Here is a 19,507-nt window from a genome sequence, read left to right as displayed (position 1 = left end):
GGGTTTTTTCTATATTATTTATTAAGCATAAATATCTATTCTTTGGATGCAACAAGGAAAAGCTCTAAAACTGATATTTTTAACTAGGAAACTTATCGTCTCTTACAATTATTAATCATAGAATCATAGAATCAGATGGTTGGAAAGGACCTCTGAGATCATCAGTCCAACCCTTGATCCACTACCACCACAGTTACTAGACCATGGCACTAAGTGCCACGTCCAGCCTCATCTTAAAACCTCCAGGGACGGAGAATCACCACTTCCCTGGGCAGCCCATTCCAATGGCTGATTACCCTCTCTGTAAAGAATTTCTTTCTAATATCTAACCTAAACGTCCCCCTGGTGCAGCTTAAGGCCATGCCTCTTGTCCTACTGCTGGTTGCCTGGGAGAAGAGACCAACCCCCACCTGCCTACACCTCCTCTCAGGTAGTTGTAGAGAGCGATGAGGTCTCCCCTGAGCCTTCTCTTCTCAAGGCTAAACAACTCCAGCTCCCTCAGCCTCTCCTCATAGGACTTGTGCTCCAGTCCCTTCACCAGCCTCGTTGCCCTTCTCTGCACCTGATCCAGCACCTCGACATCTTTCCTGAACTGAGGGGCCCAGAACTGGACACAGTACTCGAGCGCCTGACCAGCGCTGAGTACAGGGGAAGAATCACTTCCCTGGTCCTGCTGGCCACACTGTTCCTGATGCAGGTCAGGATGCCATTGGCCTTCTTGGCCACCTGGGCACACTGCTGGCTCATGTTCAGCTTCCTGTCAATCAGCACTCCCAGGTCCCTCTCTCTGCCTGGTTGCTCTCCAGCCACTCTGTGCCCAGCCTGTAGTGCTGCATGGGGTTGTTGTGACCAAAGTGCAGGACCCGGCACTTGGCCTTGTTGAACCTCATCCCACTGGAACCAGCCCACTCTCCAGCCTATCCAGGTCCCTCTGCAGAGCCCTCCTGCCTTCCAGCAAGTCAACACTCCCTCCCAACTTGGTGTCGTCTGCGCAAACGATGGACTCAATTGTCTGTATCGTAAAGGGTTTTGAAATCAATTTCTCAATACAATGGTGAGGTTTAGTTCTAACTGAATATTTTTCCTTGGGAAAGGGAAAAAAATTCACTTGTTCTGTAATGCCACCTGCTGCATGGAGTTAGGAAACCTGACTCTCAGGCAAGACCTCAGTCTGAAATGCGAAAGGATAAGTTACCAAAGTGGTCAGGATAAGAAGGCAGAAACAAAGCAAGAATACAGAGCCTTGACATTTGAACTGACACAAGCCACAGACAGTTTTTAACAGAAAGAAGTGAAATCACCAAGGAGTCAGGAGAAAAGGTGGTAACAAAGAGATACAGACATTCTCACAGAAGGAACAGAGAGGAAGATGACAACAGCTTGGTGAGATTGAAGACAAACCCACTCCAATGGGAAACAAAGTCTGATAAACCCCCTATGGACTGAGGACTTGAGGTACAGCAGAGACCCAGTAAATTACTTCATTTGGTGTTATGAGCATATTCATACTTAGTCAGACAGCAAGCAGTCTCAGCCCTCTTCTGTTCATTATCAACGAGTAAAAATGAATCTGTACACTAAAGGTCCTCACAACGACAAAAGACTGCACTAGAAGTTGACCCGAAGCTCTGGGGGTTACAAGAGATGCTTTGAGAAACTTGTGACTTTGACTGAAGTTATTCACATGCAGTCAGTTCAGTTTCCAGCTTAGAAATATTCCTCTGTTTAAAAAATTTTGGTCAGCTTTATTGGTTTCTTAATTAAAACTAAAAATTGCCTCCAGGTTATATTTTAGCCTTCAGAAGATATCACAACAGTGAAAATTACAGTTACGATAACCTGTGTTCCACTACTCACAGAAAATGGTGGTGTTCTGTGATCTACCTGTCCATTTAAACAATAGTAGATATGTACAAGAAAGTTATCAGTTTGACCACTATCACATTTTCCTGGTTTCAAAAAAGTTCTAGAGTTTGAAAGAAGACACTGCACTACTCTGCGTATTTCCCTACCTTGCAAAACATCGTTGAGCTTCATATATGATCATCTTGTTTGACACAAAAATGGCAAAGGAGGGGTAAATATCCTCCCCCCTTGGAATGAGTGTGATAGAGGCATTAAAAAAGACCCCAAAGAGTAGAAATTATTAAAATGGAAAAGGAAAAGAAGATATAGATAGAAAACACCCTCAATAATATTAAAAAAAAATAAAACACAAAAAAACCTGAAAAACATGCAGGAAGAAAAATGGGAAAAAACCCAAGGAGAAATAATCAAATATCAGGTAAAGTTGATGAGTGCCTGGAAACAAGAGGAAACAGATATGAAAATACCCTATTAATCGTTGTTAATTCACTACTGAAAAGACAAAACCTTATAACTCTAAAATGAACAAACCAGATATTTTCTTACCTTTATAGATACGACCAAGTCCTCTATAGTCCATTTGGTCGGAACAATTGAAAACAACAACATACTTTCCCAGGCATTTGCCCATGTCTTTAGTTGTCTCTGTTTTCCCTGTCCCTGCAGGTCCTGCTGGTGCACCACCCATACTCATGCCCAGGGCCTGTGCCAGAGTGATGTAACACCTAAAGACAGAACAAAGAGACCTATGAATCTTTTTCCACTATCAATTACTTGAAGTCCATTAATGCAACTACAATAGTTGTGTTATACAGAGCTAGGGAAGGGGGCAGAAATGGCTGTGCTTCCATGTGGTAAGTCCTCAGTTGCTGCCTTTGGGCACAGTGAATCTGAGTTACCAGTACCAACTTCAATCCACCTCCAGAAAGCATCCATCCAGCACAGTGATGACGCAACAGCCCAGGAAATCCACAGGTCATTCTAAATGCTGAATACTAAAATACTGTAGTATTGTGATTTACTCACAGTATCATATGCCCTCCTTCCATGACTCAGCCTCACTCTGAAGCATCCAGCACCCACTGGATTTCTACCTTCTTCCCCATCCTCCTACTCTCTCCCCAGAGCACATAGGATGGGCTCTCTGATCTGGCAATAGGAAGGCACAGAGGCTGGAAGCAGCCACTGTTCCTGACATTTCTCTACCAGCATGCTAAACCACAGCAGGCCTGCCAGTCACATGAAGTCTTTGAGTTTCCAGGAGGGTAACGCACAAGAGGGAAGATTGGAGGAACCCATGAGCCCTAGGATGATCTTATGCTTCAGCCTCCATCCTGGGCTGAGATCCTCAGGTTTAAGTCTCAGCCTCCCCAGATGCTATGGAGGCTACTGAAGGGTGTAGGAAGACTGTTGTTCTAACCTACTATGCTCCAAAATTACAGTAAACCCATTTTAACACTGAAACTCCATAGCTTTATGATACGTGTGGGGAGATAAAATGGGCACTGAAAGAAACCCAAATGATACCACCTAGCACCACTTCATAGGAAACAACAGAGTATTCATTCTAATCTAATAGCAGTAAGATGCTTTGTCACCTTATTACTCAGTGTTCAGTTAGCAGGTGGTCAGTTAATTCATAAAAGTACCAGTCCTAAGAATTCTGCTACTGAAAATGAGGTAAGGACAAATTGTATACATAGTACAAGCCCTATATAGAACTTTCATTTAATTTTTGGTGTCTGTCATGACATGGACTGTGTCTGACATGATGTTTTGGAGCATTTAATTCAGTGCCATTATGTTAATGCAATGTACTACCAACAGTGTGCATTTATCATGTGTTTCGGGAATCTCTCTGTACATGAAATAATTAGCCAAACAGCACTTGACTCCAAGTGATTAACGGAAAAGAAAGATACCATTAGCTGAAAATTTTCAGCTTATACAACAACCTATAGCAATACTAAAAATACTAAAATGGAAAAAGCCCATAAGCAGAAGAAATCTGTTCTTATGCAACATTGCTTAGGTACATAAGTTTCCCATGCTAACACTAGAAAACATCTCTGCTTCAAGTACCCTTTCAACATGCGACAGGGGATAGCCTCCAATCCCTGCAGATTTGTTTGGCTATTCTAGGTTTGTCCAAAGACAGATACACCTGTTCTTTTTTGTTGTTATTATTATAAAAAGGTTCATTTTCTTCAATCGTGTTGCCCTGTGCTAGTTTTAAATCTCATGTGATACATCGCCTTGTAGAATTCCTGATTTGGAAGAGACCCATAAGGATCTTTGAGTCCAATTCCTGGCTCTGCAAAGAACAAACCCAAAAAACACACCATGTGTCTGGGAGCATTGTCCAAACACCTTTTTAACTCTGGCAGTCTTGGTGCCGTGACCACTTCCCTGGTTGCAATTTAATTCTGTGAATAAATTTTGAATTACAAGGTTTTCTTGATACTGGCTGTCCTGGTAGGCAAAAATATGTCAGCATGTTAGTGCTGCCGTATCCCCTAATCCATTGCATGTTTTCTGCTGCAAACTGACCTCTAATCTAACATAGGAACAGTAGGATGCATAACATACAGTTTGGCTGATGTGTGTTACATATTAAAAGCCAAATATCCAAGTACAGGGTTTTGACTTTCTTAACAGTTCACGGGCAATAGAATAATTTTTGTTCAGAAATTGGCAAAAATCTGAATTTTCACTAGTAGATAAAATCTAGTAGTACAGAGAGTGCAAAGACAGTTCCAACATTAATTCAAGATGGGGCTTTGAGCAACCTGGTCTAGTGGAAAGTGTCCCAGGCCATGGCAAGGAGGTTGGAATTAGATGATCTTTAATGTCCCTTCCAGTCCAAACCATTCTATGATTCCATAAATTACTGAATATGCACAGTTTTTTGACATTCTTATCCACACCTAAAAGAACAAGCTCTGGCATAGCAAACACCCCTGCCCCTTGCCTAGCTGAAGCACTAACCAACTACTTGAGGAATACAGGCATCTAATGGAGTTTGAACTATGCTGTATAACTAACATTTCAGCAATAAAAAATTCTTCTTATGTTTGCCTTCAGAGCTTTTTCTGTGTTTGTAGTCCTATAATTCTGTATAGGCCTCGTTTAAAACCATATTGACACTAGTTATTCAATGCTATGTCCTGAGTTACTGCTTTTTCCTCCAGGGTGACTTCAAATGAATCACTTGCCATAATACCAAATTCTCATGCAACTACTACCTTATTGAAAGCAGCAATATATTGGTTTTTAGATCCATTCTGTTGAGGCTGGTGAAGTGTATGGAGTTCAGGTATATTTATCTTGAGCACAAATAAGTTTTTCAATGTCTATCACACCTCATATAGCTCAAGCAAACACTCAAAGGGAAGTCAACCCGCTTTTGACAGCTGAATATATGAGCACTGGCCTCTGCTGTTCACCAGCAATATTGCAGCATTGTAGTGCAACCTAATTAATTCTGATACACACAAAAGTTAAGGGTATTAAGTCAAAGGAATTAAATCGTAGCTCCAATACTATGTACTGCAATTCTTTTTATAACTACCTGTCAGTTAAGGGAGTTATTACAAGCCTGTCTGTACACCCCAGGTATCATTGCAGTAGGTGAACTCTACATCAGTGATTTTGATAATGCATTTATCCAAGTCCTCAAGAAAATAAAATCGAGACTGTTTTGCCATTCAAAGTCGATGGAGATTTAATGTTCATATGGACCTATATGGAAAAGAAAAATCATTAATACAGAAATAAACCCTACAAAAATTAATCTTAAATTCCATACAGAAAAAAAAAAAGCCTACTTCATACAAATTCCTGACCTGGAAGAATCAGCAAGGAATCTGTCGGGAGTCAAGACATGAGAACAGTCTTTTCAAACCTGTCTATGACATGCTCTAAACCTCCTAACCACTTCGATTTACTCTGTATTGTGCACAGTGATTATGAATTGTGTCTTACAGAGATATTGAAGAACAGCGATGGAAAACTTCTTAAAAACTGAAGTAATAATACTGGTTACACTATATGGTATCTGTGCCATTACACACAGAAATATTAAATTGTGGACAACATTTGAATTCATTGTATACATATGTATTCATTGTAGACCTGTCTATGTGCTTTATTTGGGATCTATTTTTTAGTATATACTTGTCACACACATACGTAAATTTGTGGTATTAATAAATCTTGATTCGTTATTTTTGACACTTGATCTCAAAATCACCAGCCTTTTACAGACTGTGTAATCATAGTTATTGGCCTTGCAAACACAGTGCAATGTGAAGAGGAGGTTCTGGAATTCAGGTCACTTCCTGTACTTTATTTCAACCACAAAAGGATATGTTAGCAGAGAACAGAATGTTTTGAGATAGAAGGATAATATTACTTTACCAATTAAGAACCCTTTCCCCAGTTTTGGACTTGCGCCTGACTTTTTATTTTACATACAGGCCCCATGAATTTAACCAGTTTTGTGTGATTTAATTTTATTATATGACATTGAATTAATTTATAATGAAATGTCCAGTTAAAAAGATAATGATGAAAATAATTCAAAACTACAGGCAGAGTATAAACCCCCGTGCCTATCTCAGGAGCCAGCAGTTTTCTTTCTAGCTCTTAGTATTTTTCTTTAGTATATTCTATCTTTCTTTACACATGCACTTAATTTTTATCTTCCTAACATATGCATAAATTAAGCAATCTAGTATTGAATTACTGGGCTTTGCATCATGCAAGCTTTTTGAAAATGATTCTACTTCCATTTTTATAATTATACTTTCATTATCAATATACTTATCTAAAGAAAGTCTGATGTTACTCAGTTATTAAAAAATTTAAAATATCTCTTCTGTTTATTTTTGCTACCCTTTTCAAATATATGGAGCCTCACTGCTTTTACCTTTGAATAACTATTACCTTAAATCAATACATAGGTCGGCCTGGAAATTACATGATTGATAGCAGTAGTAAATGGACTTTTTTTTATGCTGATATTTCAATGAAATCTTCAAGGTGAGAGAATAGTTCAATTTTAAAAGACAAATTCTTTTGCTCACAGTGAATTCGTGCATGACAGGTATAAACAATCATTTTAAAAATTGAAGTCTGAACTTACTAACATACCTATATATAATTCACCCTTATCTCTGCATGACATCTATATGAATCAAACTACATCTGATATGCTCTATCACGAACTAATGTCAGAGCTACTCGAAGGGAAGAGACTGCAAGATTTGTTTTACATTTTTGATATGTGCAAAACCTTCTACAGAAAGTCCCTTAAAGGTTTTCCAAACTTACCAAATCATCAAAGATATCCTTCTGGTGCACATGAATGGTAATTAAAGTTTCATATTTTGTGCGCTCCATTCTTGTCAGATTGTGTGTTGTCATGTCAATCAAATCATTTAAAAGTTTCCAAAAACTTCTGATTCGTTGCGTGCATTACCTTTCCATACAGCAAGAAGATACATATTAATATAAACACCATTTGTTCTTCCAATGTTTAGAATAAAAACAAACATTTGCAAACATATGTGACCTTGTATTCTGCTTTGTATTTTTTAGGCTTGGAATCCTAAAATTTGGATTTGTAGTTTGCCCTCCATGCATGCATTCTTACCCAACAGAGTACAGTAAGGTTATATCTAGGTGAACAGGTCACATTATAAGATTTTATTCCAAGACAATTGCTCCTTTTACTATACATTCAGCTGACTGCATCCCGACACATATTCAGAACCATCAGTCTCTGGTTTTGGGTTTTATATATTAGCCCAAGCAGTATCTACTCTTTAGGGGGAACAGGAACCTGGAGATCTATCACATCCTCTAAGCAGAAGAGAGGGGAAATGTAGTGTAATTTTACATGCCAGTGCTAAAATAATGATTTATTTTGTGTACCAGATAGGTTACAAAATTCCACAAAAATACAATACTAGTTCATGTAACAGCATCAGCCTCTGTCAGTGATGCTCCTGGTACACAATAAATTATAAAGCACTAAGGTTTCAGAAAGAGTAGTTCATTTATACTCCTGTTTCAAATCTGTGAGAGAACAATAACACTAGCTTTCTGTAAATATATGCACAGCCTAAAATTCACACTGTTGGCTTAGAAAAAAATGCTAAAAACAGGGTTAAACTAACAGAGAATTAAATTACCTCCCTGCCCCCCAAACACACACACAGTTCAGCCCCCCTCACCCCAAAAAAACCAAAACAAAAGCTGTTTTCTAGTTAATGCAAAAGAATCTTGGCATCTAGTTAGTCTATGAACTGGAGTGGTCTATATCCATTTTACAACCAGATCTATACCCCTTTAAAACTTTGTACAATGCAGAAATGTAGCACTACATGATCTTCTCCATAGTCTAGATACTTTGATACTTTCATTCAGTTCAAAGTACAGCACAGGACCATTGCCCTGCATTTACTTTTATGGCAAGATGGTGTTACTAGTTCTTTGTTCAATCTCATTTTATATTCTTGATTAATGGTAATACGCAACTCTCTAATCCACACCTCTCCTTCCCCTTTCATAGATTCGGTGTTACTAATAACACCTTTGGTGTTAACAGCATCTTCTCTGCGTGTTTGGGATTAAACAAACACCTCCTCAATGGTTGTTATTCTTTCCCCCTCCCTAAAAAAAGAGCTCATCCACCAAAGAATCTAATTCATTTGGCTAGAGTCAGCCAACACCCACAAAGTACAGTTATTTCCTCAAAGTTTGGGAGCTCTTATTTTTTTCCTATTTGATTTTGGGAAAGTAATAGGACAAGATGCCCCATATTCCCAAACTGAGAAACTGTCCCTTCCCAAGCTGACTGCAGTAACAGAACAATAAAATATCACACCGATTAGGAACAATTCTAAAGCACACGCTGGGGGATAATGAGGAGGTGTGACTTCTTAACACATTCTATATCATTCTGTTTTCCTGTTAGCTTCTTTTTTATTCTGGTTAATTACTCATACTTTATGCTTTTTCCTACATGTTAATTTTAACTTTTCACAATATCCACTGTTACAACAATGTTTTTAATAAATCCCCAAAGATTCATTAAATATTACCTTTTGTCAGTTTTGGTACTGTTCAGTGCCTTCCTCTGCATCTCTGGTCCAGATCATTTGAATTCCCAGAAGTCCTATTTGTGCGGGAAACATTGCCTGAAAGTCATACAGCTTAAATTCTGAATCGTTAATGACCATTGATGCCTGTCTAATGATGGTGTGGATTGTTTTCCTAATTCCCATTCAGCAGCTGACCTAGCCAGAATTCCACATTGCCCTGAAATAACAAGAAAGAACTTTTAGTTTATGAATAATTCACAAGGAGCAAAGCTCTACGTGACTTTTATCCCAGTTCTTCATACTCCCATTTCCCTCTTTGTTAGTCTCGAATCTTTAAAAGATCCTTTCCTCCTTCTGCTCCACTGCCCTTCTAGACATATGTGATGGATTTGACACTTCGCAGCAGTACTGCTGAGAAAACAGGTAAAGCAATCGTTACAAAATGACACAAATGTCCTGTCCTTTCTAGTCTTTGCTCTTGATGTTCACATTGGAAGGTTTTCGTTCAGCTAGTCAAATAAGAGCATGAGGTGATACTGTTGGTCTCTAAAACATAAATCTACTTTAAATCAAGTAATGAAAAACCTTCAATATATATTTTCATTACCTGAGCTAAAACTGGTTCAATAATATTGACCCGTTCTCCTTCTTGAGATTCAAACAATAAAATCTGGTCGTAGTTTTTTTCATGAAATCCCCTCTGTTAACATTGTCAAACAAACTTAATAAATGTGCCTACAACAGAAACAGAAAAAAAAAAACCCACCTGAATAAATTGATTAGATATGGCATTCTTACTTTGTCTTTAAATTCTGTATTAGAAGATTCTGTAAATCTTTCCGTCAGTGAAAGAAATTCTCTCAAATAATAACAAATCCTCCATGGTCCTCACTTAGTAATATTGACCATAAAAACATATTGCTTTATTGTACCTGAATAGTGTGGGAATCAGATGCTTGACCAAGGCATTTCCAAAAGAGCAGGGTCAGATATGAAAAAAAATCTTGGAATATTAACCGTTTTTTTTCCAAATAGCCAGTCAGTGATTTCTGACAGACTTCCAGCTGTTCCAGCAAATGTGGTAATAGCTGTGCCAAGTCTCATCTCCAACACAGCACTGCACAATGTTGATGTTTCATGGGCTCTCTGCATAATTCTCTGCCATGATTTATCAATGTTCTGAAATCTTCTGGCCTCCTGAATACATGATAAATACATTAGCTTTTCGTCATGTTTGTCATATTCTAAAAGTTAAATAATACCATGAGACAAGGTAACAGTTTAATATTTCCCTTGTTGTTCAAGTATTCTTTGCAGGACTAATGCATGAATATTTATAGGCATGCTTATGATGATCAGTGCTTATAATGATCAGAGTTCAAATTGCACCAGAAAGACTACACTGGGATAGCTCTGAAAATGTCTTTTACTTCCTGTTGAGCACCAAAATTGTCCACATAAAAGGATTCCAACACACACCAGAAAACTCAAACAGCAGCCTTCCCAGGAATTAGTCTTCCTAATAGCAACAGACAATGTCACCTAAATTTTTAGTAGTAACACTTGACAAACAAAACCAGTATAAACAGTCTGAAGCTGCTGTGCTTGTAAGGTATAGTAGGTGAAGGGAGACAACTGGGAGCTGAAGAATAAATATTTTTATACACTGGGTTTATTGACATTAAAAACTCTTTATTCACCTACAACAAATGAAATGGTAATGGAGTCATAAATTATCTGAGAGCTAGAATGGATCTCAAAAGACCATCCAAAGCAATTTGTCTGCCATAAGGCAGGGTCATACCCAAAAAATCTGTCTGTCAGGTGTTTAATGATGGAGATTTAGAAGCCTTTCCAGGCAATCTTTGCTACTGGTGACTCTGTTTTAATATCTAACCTTAATCACATATAGAGAACACATATTTTGTTTCCTACTGAGAGCAACTCTTATATTTAAAAAAAACTTATCACATCTTCTCTTCAGTTTTTCCTCTTCTTCAAACCAAACAAGCTTAGTTTGCTGAATCTTTTCTTGTGCATTATCCTTCCTGGGTAGTTTCTCATTCTTACCACCCTTTTCTACGCTGTCTCAAATTTGTCTCTGTATTTCTTTGGCCAAAACCAGGTACAATATTCTAGTTATCAGTTATTGCTGTCTATGCATTCCACTCTTCTGCCTTCGTTTTACATACCAGCAAGCTAAAACTCATTTTCTAGTAGTACTATCAGAGACAATGTCAAAAGTCTATCAAGATATATGGCAACTAGAGTTTTTCCTCTATCTGCAAAGCTTCTCACCCACCCTAAAAATAAATTAGCTTTGTTTGACATGTTTTTTCCTAACAAATCCACACTGACTGTTACTCATCTCCTTGTTAACTTCCAGATGCTAACAGTTACTTGTTGCAATATTCATCAAGAAACTGGAATTAAGCCTGCTCATCTATCATTACTCCTCCATCAAGCTGTTCCTTCTCCTACTTCTTTAAAGACAGTCACCACATTTGCTTTTTTCCAGAATGTTGGTTCATGTATTTATCATCCTTGGAAGAAGTAGCTTTAGCAGTTATCAAATGGCTCAGCTGCCCTGCAGCATTTGTTCATCTGCAAAAACTGCTCATTGATTCTCTGATAAGCATTAACAACATAAATATATCTCCTGAACTTAAAAAGAAAGTACTGTTATCTTAAATAACAGTTAAGAAAGCTTTATTTATCTTACAAAAATTTATGTTAATTTGGGAAATTGTAATCCTTTAATTATATGTGGCCTAAAATAAATTAATATCTAGTAATTTCCCAATAATCATGGTTCTGTTAAGTTACAGAACTTAATTGATCCAGTTGATTGAACTGTGGTGTGTCAAAATGATATGAAAACCCCTCATTAAGAGACTTAAGAAAAAGGATGATTTCTTCTGCTATTTCTCTCCTGCAGGAAGCCAGATCATTCCTTAACTCTCTTGCAGCTGCTATCATGGAAGGTCGTGATTCAACCTCTTGAAGAGATTGAAAGAGTTCACACAGATTAGCACACATGCAGCTCCCAAGCCTTGTAGCATCTCTCTGTGGGACTTCGTTAAACTGAGTCCTAGCAAGTACAGAATTCATACAGTATATTTGTCCTATGTTATTACTATGTAATAATAACATAACTTTCAGCCTATAAATATGGGCACACAGAGACATATGGCAAACGCGATACATCCATTTTGTGCCCTTAAGTAGTTCTGAACCCTGTACTATCACATGATTCACTCATACTGCAAGCTCACAGGAACATTTGAGCTTGAATTACAAACAACCCTGTTTCTGTAGGTTTGACCAAATTCTAAGATGTTAAACCAGAAAGATCCCAGTTTGGCAAAGCTTCTTCTGAACTGCCTATGCACAGCTCACAAAGCTTATATGCATTATATGTACTGGCAAGTAAACTCTGTGATGTGGCAATCCCTTAGTACAACATATTTTTATCATAAATCAGTATACCTGAGGTAGTTGTTTTGCAATGTCTCCACCAACAAACACAGCTTCAAGGTAAATCCAGAGGTTTTGTACACTAAGCCAGTTTTCAATTATCTCTGCAGTATTGGTCAACTTCTGAACCCACTGTTGTATCGTGGACTTAAATGGTGCATTATATCTGTATCAACATGAGTTAAAGGGAAAAAAATAACATAAAATGATCATTGTTTACTTTGGGGGTTGATTAGATTTACACAGTATGTGCATTTATTAAATTTTGTACCTGTTGCTCATGAGCGACCCCAGTATCATGAGGCTGTCTTCCACCAAAGCTATTTTCTCTGATATATCTGATCCTTTCAGAAGGAGTTCTCCCCGAGTTTTGAATTGGCCAAAAGTGAAAGCATGGGTACTCCATTCACTGATGACATGGTTCAATTTTGCTTCAATATCCTTTTCTTTAACAGCACTGATGCAGATATCCTGTGTAAAATTAAAATAGTAAATTACATTCCTGTAAGACTAGTACAAAGCACAGCTATAAAGACTATTAAAATTTATTGGCTAGATCCAAACTTCAGTGTAACTTCTTGTTAATGAAAATATGCATTGAAACACTTGAACTACAAATAAGACTATATTCTAGTATTACTTGTAACAGGTACATTTTATGGGCTATACTCCATCTTCACTAGTACTGGCACCTTGAACACACAAAATTCACTGAGTCAATGAATCTGCAGGCAGAATTTGCCTCTCTGTATGTATTAAAATTTGAAATCAAATAAACCAACTGAGGGATTTAAGGAAAATACACATTACCAATCAAGACAATAAATAGTCCAAGAATAGAATGTAGATGGACAACATAACTGTCTACTATTTCTTGAAGACAGTGAGGACAGGACTGTCATAAAAATGGTTATTGCATCAAAGAGAAAAGGACCAGCTACTCAGACTGGACCCCAAATGCAGGTTCAGGAGTATATTGGATTCTATCATAGGTTCAAAGTGTTTCCTGAAGTGTAAAGCTGGAACTCTGAACCTTTCACAATTCTTGTCTGGAAATTCGGTACAGCAGAGGTTTTATTTCACGTTTTTGTCTTAAATATGTTCCTTTGTGGATCAAGACAAAACAGGTCACTACTCTGGAGGGACCACATAGCTAAGTGACAACAGAACTGAAGTTAGAAACTGTTGGGGTTTTACTTCTTTATTTTTAGCTATGCTTTGTTCTGGTAAAAGGTAACAAGCATGACGCTAATGGACTTGCCAGATAACTGCTGTCCTTAAAATGGAGGAGACAAGAGCTTTGTAGCTTGTGCACACTATGTAAGCCTTCTCATCTCTCTGTGCTCTTGTGAAGAGTCACTTTTGAAATACAAAAGAACCTCATTCTCCTTTAATCCTATATCCTCCACTTCTCCTGTGTTCCAAGGATTTTCAGCACTTAACAGGATCAGTCTTACATCAAGTATTTTTTCTCTCTGATAAGACATTTAAAGGGAAAAAAAACAAGTAGGCAGATCCTAAATCAGAACCATGACAGAGTCACACTATCCTTAAAACAACAGAAGTCCTTCTGTGGAAGGATTAGTGTAATACCATCTATCCATTTAAGCCTTCTCCACAATAAAAAGGAAATAAACTAACCATCAGTGCTACTACCAGCTACAAGGCTCCATTTTTTCAAAGGAATTCTTCAACTAAAACAATTTTTTTTAATGTTACAAAGCTGAGTAGAAACAGGATTTCAAAAGCACAGACCCCCAAATCACAAATTATTAATTTTAAAAACAAAAACCAACCAAACAAAAAACCACCAGAAGAGTACATGTACCTCAATGTCTTCTTTACATTTTAATAACGGGGCATCCATTACGTTTTTCAAAGAGAAACTTTCAGAGTCGACATCAAAGTGATGCCCAGTTACTTGTTCAATTCTTTCCCAGTGTCGTGACAATATTGCCTAGAAAAGTCCATAGGGATGACTTTTTAAAAATTGTATTATTTTTAGGACTAGAATGATCACATACTTTCATACTCTTATCTGTTTAGCAAATACGAAAGTTTTGATTTCCACTCTACTGAAAGCATTAACAGTTCTTGTAATCACATTATTAAGTCTTTTGTTTTACTTTTCTGTAACTAAGCCTAACTAGATTTTTGTCACAGTATAGCTGCTTTATCTATAAAAAAGAATTAGGGAAAGCATCTTATGGTCATATATGATAGCCTTCAGTGGAGTGTTTCAAATAAATCTTATCTCCAAATTATTATGCTGAACATACTTTGTCTGTCATCATTTCAAGCAAAGGACAGCTCTCTGTGAAGTCATCAATTTTTTTTTTTAGGTCTTGAAAAGCTTGCCATTCCTTCAATGCTTTTGGTAACTTTCGGATTCTTTAAAAAGCACAAAAAGAAAGAAGAAATATTTTATTCTCAATAAGTAAAATCTACAATTCAATAGTACAATATATTGTCATTTTTCAACTAGTGGACCAGTAGACTGTAAACATAAATCCAGTTGCAAGCTGGATTGCTTGTGGCTGCAGGCATGAAACACTGCTAAAGACAGTACAGATCACACTGGAATGGTTTGGTTTCTACTTCAGTTTGAACTGAAGTTAATTCGATGTGCAACCCATGTTTGAACTTAAGTTTTTGCAGTGTCATTGTTTTATTAAAAAATTGAAAATGCACCTGATTGTGAAAAAAGGTAAAATGATTAAACAAAATATATTTTTCAAGTAAAATCAAGTACATCCTAAACTAAAACTAGTCTGCTTGCAAACAGAAAAATACTTCTATTTCAATCAAATAAGTCCTATTTTACATCTAGTTTGCACAAAAGATAATTAAAGAAAATCTTTATGCACAATTTAAGAAGAAACTGAAAATTAAGAACCTCTTGTACTGTGAATTGTCACAGCTACTCTTGCTTTTAACAAGTCATGCCAATTTTCATCTGCCAAAGCTACGGACCAAAGACTGACAGCAGTTCTCTTACCACTCAATTGCAGAAACTAAAAGCTGCATAAAACCAACTCATAATGAAAAAATCCTTCAAAGAAATTCCCCATTTTTCACAGCCAAAAATCAGGCAGATCTGTCACACAATGCTGGAGCATATGCAAATTCTTCACTGCTTGCTAGTAAGAGGTACATGAACATATGCATACTGTCATGGCACTACAGTAATTGCTATGGTCTTTCATCCCGAATCCAACAATAGATAGTATTAAACAGGCTAGAGAAAAGCATTGCAGAATGGGAAATTATACTCTGCCTTGGATCAATAAGGCTTTAAGAGGCAGTTCCTGGCTAATTCTATCCTGAGGTACAGCAAGTAATGTTCTAACAAACTTTATCTTGGGATGGCTCTTCGAAATGGGATCTCTTAGCTTGGTAATGAAAATGGCATTTTTTTTAATACTAATAACTTTTTCCTTTGTCTTAGTCGCAGTAGTATTTTCTAACAGCAAATTCTATTACCTGCATATTATGTTAAAAAACTATTCCATTGATCAGGTTTAAATTTCCTTCTTAAATTTACTGGAATTCTCTTTACACCATATTACAGTAAAATATAAAGAGAAATTTCCCTCTAGATGTTATTATAAACCTCTATAATGGTCTCTACCACAGCATTTTCTCTAAATAGTTCTCCTTTTTATTGCTTTCTATTTTCATCTACAGTTATTTTTTTTATTCCTATTTTCACGATTCTAGGTTTTCTATTATGTTAATACTTTGATAAGGAGTAGAAAAAAACTACAGTAAAGAACTACGTGTATCTTTACAATTAGGCTGAAGTACTTATTGCATTTCCAGTATTCCTGCTTCTTGCATAACACAGCATACCATCTTAGCTATTTCTGTGTACTCCCTGTACACACTGTTTAAATTTCTCCAGCTTTGAAGATAATAGCTTAATGCAATAATGCTAGCAAGCTGCCAAAGGAAGGATAGTACTAGGTTAGACTTTTATTACAAAAAAATCATTTACTGTCTATTGGTAGTCACCTTGCTACAAAACAGCTTCACAATTGTGAGAAAAAAAAAAGTCTCATGTGAAGTACAAAGAGAAACACATAACTCACGACTATCACCATGCAATGGCTTCCTTCAGAGTTCTGAAGAAGGAAGCATAGAGTGAGTCCTACCAACCTTTAAAATATAAGTTAACTATAGAAGAATCACAAAGCAGATTCCAGAATTCTACTGAAATGAGATCAAGACTTACATTGTCTGAATGCAGAAGTATATATGTTTCATATACATTAATTTCTAGTATTATTTTTAAAAAGAGGTTTTAGAGTTTTTTTCAAATTAATGACTAGAAGGCAGTTCAATCCGTTTTTCCAGAAAAAGAAGAAAATCTCCACCTGCCTCCTTCAGTGTACACAGAAATGGACCCTGCTAAAATGATGGCACGATCAAAAAACCATATGACCAAAACCCCTGAGCATAAGTAACCTTTCCTATGTTTTTCAAAGATTTGGGATGAGATGAAAAACACAGATTTGATCTCAGTCTCTCGAATAATACCAAAATGTAAGTGAAGCCTCTCTGAGGTCACGCTGGAGAATGCGTGTCTGGGTCTGCAAGAGGTGCATCTCTACCAACAGAGTGGAAAAATTTCTCTGACTTCAGCAAAGCATGGTTTCAACTAGAAGTTATTTTGCATTTAATGTGGAAAACATTATTGCTCTCCAACCTCATAAATAAACCCTCAGAATTTAGTGTGGCTACCTACCCTTCTTGAAAGAACAAATTCAGACAAATGTGCAGAAGTAGACAGTAGCTTCAAAATTCTGTCTAACATCACGGACTAACAAGTTGTAAACTGAATCACTGATAAAGTATTATATGAAGATCAGCTATGAAAGTTATTTATACTTACAACCACCTTGCCACAGGTTTATGCACCTTACTTATTAAATAAGCTGCAACCTACCGTGTCAGTATACCCCAAAAAACCTAAAGTGACTCACAGACTAGCTAAGGTCACATTCTAGCTGCATACTGCACCACAGTGCAGTTGTGCCCAACACATGAGCAAGTCTGAGCTCGAGATAAACCAACAGTTTTTTGCTCCGCAGAGCAATTTTCATGAGCTAATTAACACACAGAGTTGAGAAATAAAAATTGTATGGACTTTAACAAAAAAACAACTTACTTGTTTTGAAAATCCAGAAGTTCGTTGTTAATTTTTTCTATATTTAAATCATTCCAAAGCATTTCATTGTATCCATCAATACTAGCAGTAACTGTATTATAAAGACTGTAAAGTTTCTGAAGTAATGAAAGTTCACGTTTAATTTTGTGTAGTTCAGGATACTCTGTTTCAAATTGTAAAATCAGAAATTTGTGAGTGTTAATTGGGTACAAATGTATTCATGAACATAAAAATCCATGTATTTCTAAAAATGGTACTTAATAAATGTATGAAATCTGACTTGCAGTTTTTTAGATGGTGTCTAGTAAGAAAAACTTTTCCAGTTACATTATGTAAAGATATCAGATTTTGATGCACAGTAATTGTTTAGATTGCTGCTTTTTAATAAATATTCTTCTCTAACAGTAGATGGAATCTTATAACTGAGATGCTGCACCTAGCTCTATGAGGGAGACAATGTTGAAAATGTAGATGAAATGGCAAAGGCAATGTAGTTTTAGACAAGAACTAAAACATCCGCCATCTCAATTTACACTATTTACTAAAGAAGCAGAGGTTAGGGATGGGGAGTTATTTCAAAATAAAAATCTAGAATATATTGGACAATAAAAGCATTTAAAACTGACACCTTTAATGGAATTCCTAGTTAAATATATTGTGATTATTTCATATGCCCTCAGACACAAAAGTATGCTTAATTCAGTATGCACAAATTAAAGTGCTTATCATGTATTCTGCTCTAACCAGTTCACACCATAGTCTTCCAAACGAACTGTGTCTGACTACGAGACATAAGGATATTACAGATCAGTTGCACAGCCCAAGGGAATTCATTATGTAACTGGAGCAGCAACAATTTGAGTTCTTTGGCAATGTTTCCCAAATCTGTACAGGGCAGAATACTGACAGGAGATGTGCTTAGCTCTGAACAGAAAAAGCAAGAGAGCTGAGCATCTGGACCCTGAGATGCAATATTTTTCCACCTGATGTTTATGTATGTGCAGACTGAAAGCCAGTTTCACACACCTGTTTTTCATAATAATTTACTGCAAGGAGTTTTTCTACAATGAATCCAGCACCGAATGCATTTAGCAAGAGCCACAAGAAAAATTTAATGTCTTAGGAACAGGTATCCTTATCCCCTGAGAAACTACCTGTAATAGGAAGACCAAATAATTCTTCCCCGGCAGAGAGAGATATATATTTCCTCCACAGTTCATCAAATTTGGCTTGAAAGATCTGTAATCTGTCACTTGCTTCATGGGGAGGAATATTCTCCTTGCTGGGCCCCCTGTAAAAACCAAAGCAAATTCAGTACAAGTATCAACCATATGGGTTTCAGAAAGCAGCACAACAGAACACAGAATATACTTACTGAATAGTATTTAATATTTTACTACATTTTTTCTAGATTTTTTTACAAAAGACACTAAAAGAAAAAATACCACATATATTTAGCGTACCAAAATTACATACTGAGTAGTCCTTGAAAGAAAGTCCAATTTATTTTCTAATAATAAAATTCATCTGGGTTACCATATATTACGAACAGCTAATATTTACAGATGTTTGCTTTTTGTTATTTTCTGTTTATTCTGTAAAATATTTTTAATTATTTTAATCTATATTGTAAAAAGGGAAAGATAGCAAATATATAATTTAGGAGTGAAAATTCTGGTAGCTGGTACTAGAACTACAATTAAGTAGTCAGAAAGATAAGAGAAAAAATAATATTTTCCCTAATGAGCACATCTCAGCTTTAGGACTAGGTGCAATCCCCAGATTTCACTCCTGGGACCACTTTTTGGCCACATCATAATCCTTTGGGATGAGAACTCTAAGTATGCCACCCTCTGTTGTGCCATGGTTATTTCCAGAAAGAAAT

At 36.7% G+C, this 19,507-nt stretch overlaps 1 protein-coding gene across 1 annotated transcript in view; it reads right to left on the bottom strand.

Moving 5' to 3' along the window:
- LOC116781998 (dynein heavy chain 5, axonemal-like) overlaps positions 1 to 19,507 on the bottom strand; it is a 156,483-nt gene that overhangs the window by 100,208 nt on the left and 36,768 nt on the right. Inside the window, 21 exon segments of the mRNA XM_032677998.1 lie at positions 2,413 to 2,591; positions 5,438 to 5,486; positions 5,489 to 5,571; positions 5,573 to 5,607; positions 7,201 to 7,314; positions 7,316 to 7,348; positions 8,976 to 9,149; positions 9,151 to 9,192; positions 9,583 to 9,674; positions 9,677 to 9,710; positions 9,908 to 9,940; positions 9,942 to 9,985; positions 9,988 to 10,071; positions 10,074 to 10,106; positions 10,109 to 10,172; positions 12,465 to 12,618; positions 12,724 to 12,923; positions 14,281 to 14,409; positions 14,732 to 14,843; positions 17,623 to 17,785; positions 18,777 to 18,913. Coding sequence (XP_032533889.1) covers positions 2,413 to 2,591; positions 5,438 to 5,486; positions 5,489 to 5,571; positions 5,573 to 5,607; positions 7,201 to 7,314; positions 7,316 to 7,348; positions 8,976 to 9,149; positions 9,151 to 9,192; positions 9,583 to 9,674; positions 9,677 to 9,710; positions 9,908 to 9,940; positions 9,942 to 9,985; positions 9,988 to 10,071; positions 10,074 to 10,106; positions 10,109 to 10,172; positions 12,465 to 12,618; positions 12,724 to 12,923; positions 14,281 to 14,409; positions 14,732 to 14,843; positions 17,623 to 17,785; positions 18,777 to 18,913 — 1,988 coding nt within the window.

This window comes from Chiroxiphia lanceolata, chromosome 1 (assembly GCF_009829145.1).
Source record: "Chiroxiphia lanceolata isolate bChiLan1 chromosome 1, bChiLan1.pri, whole genome shotgun sequence".
Lineage (NCBI taxonomy): Eukaryota > Metazoa > Chordata > Aves > Passeriformes > Pipridae > Chiroxiphia > Chiroxiphia lanceolata.
The sequence above is the reverse complement of the archived record's forward strand: the minus strand, read 5'-3'. Positions and strand labels throughout refer to the sequence as shown.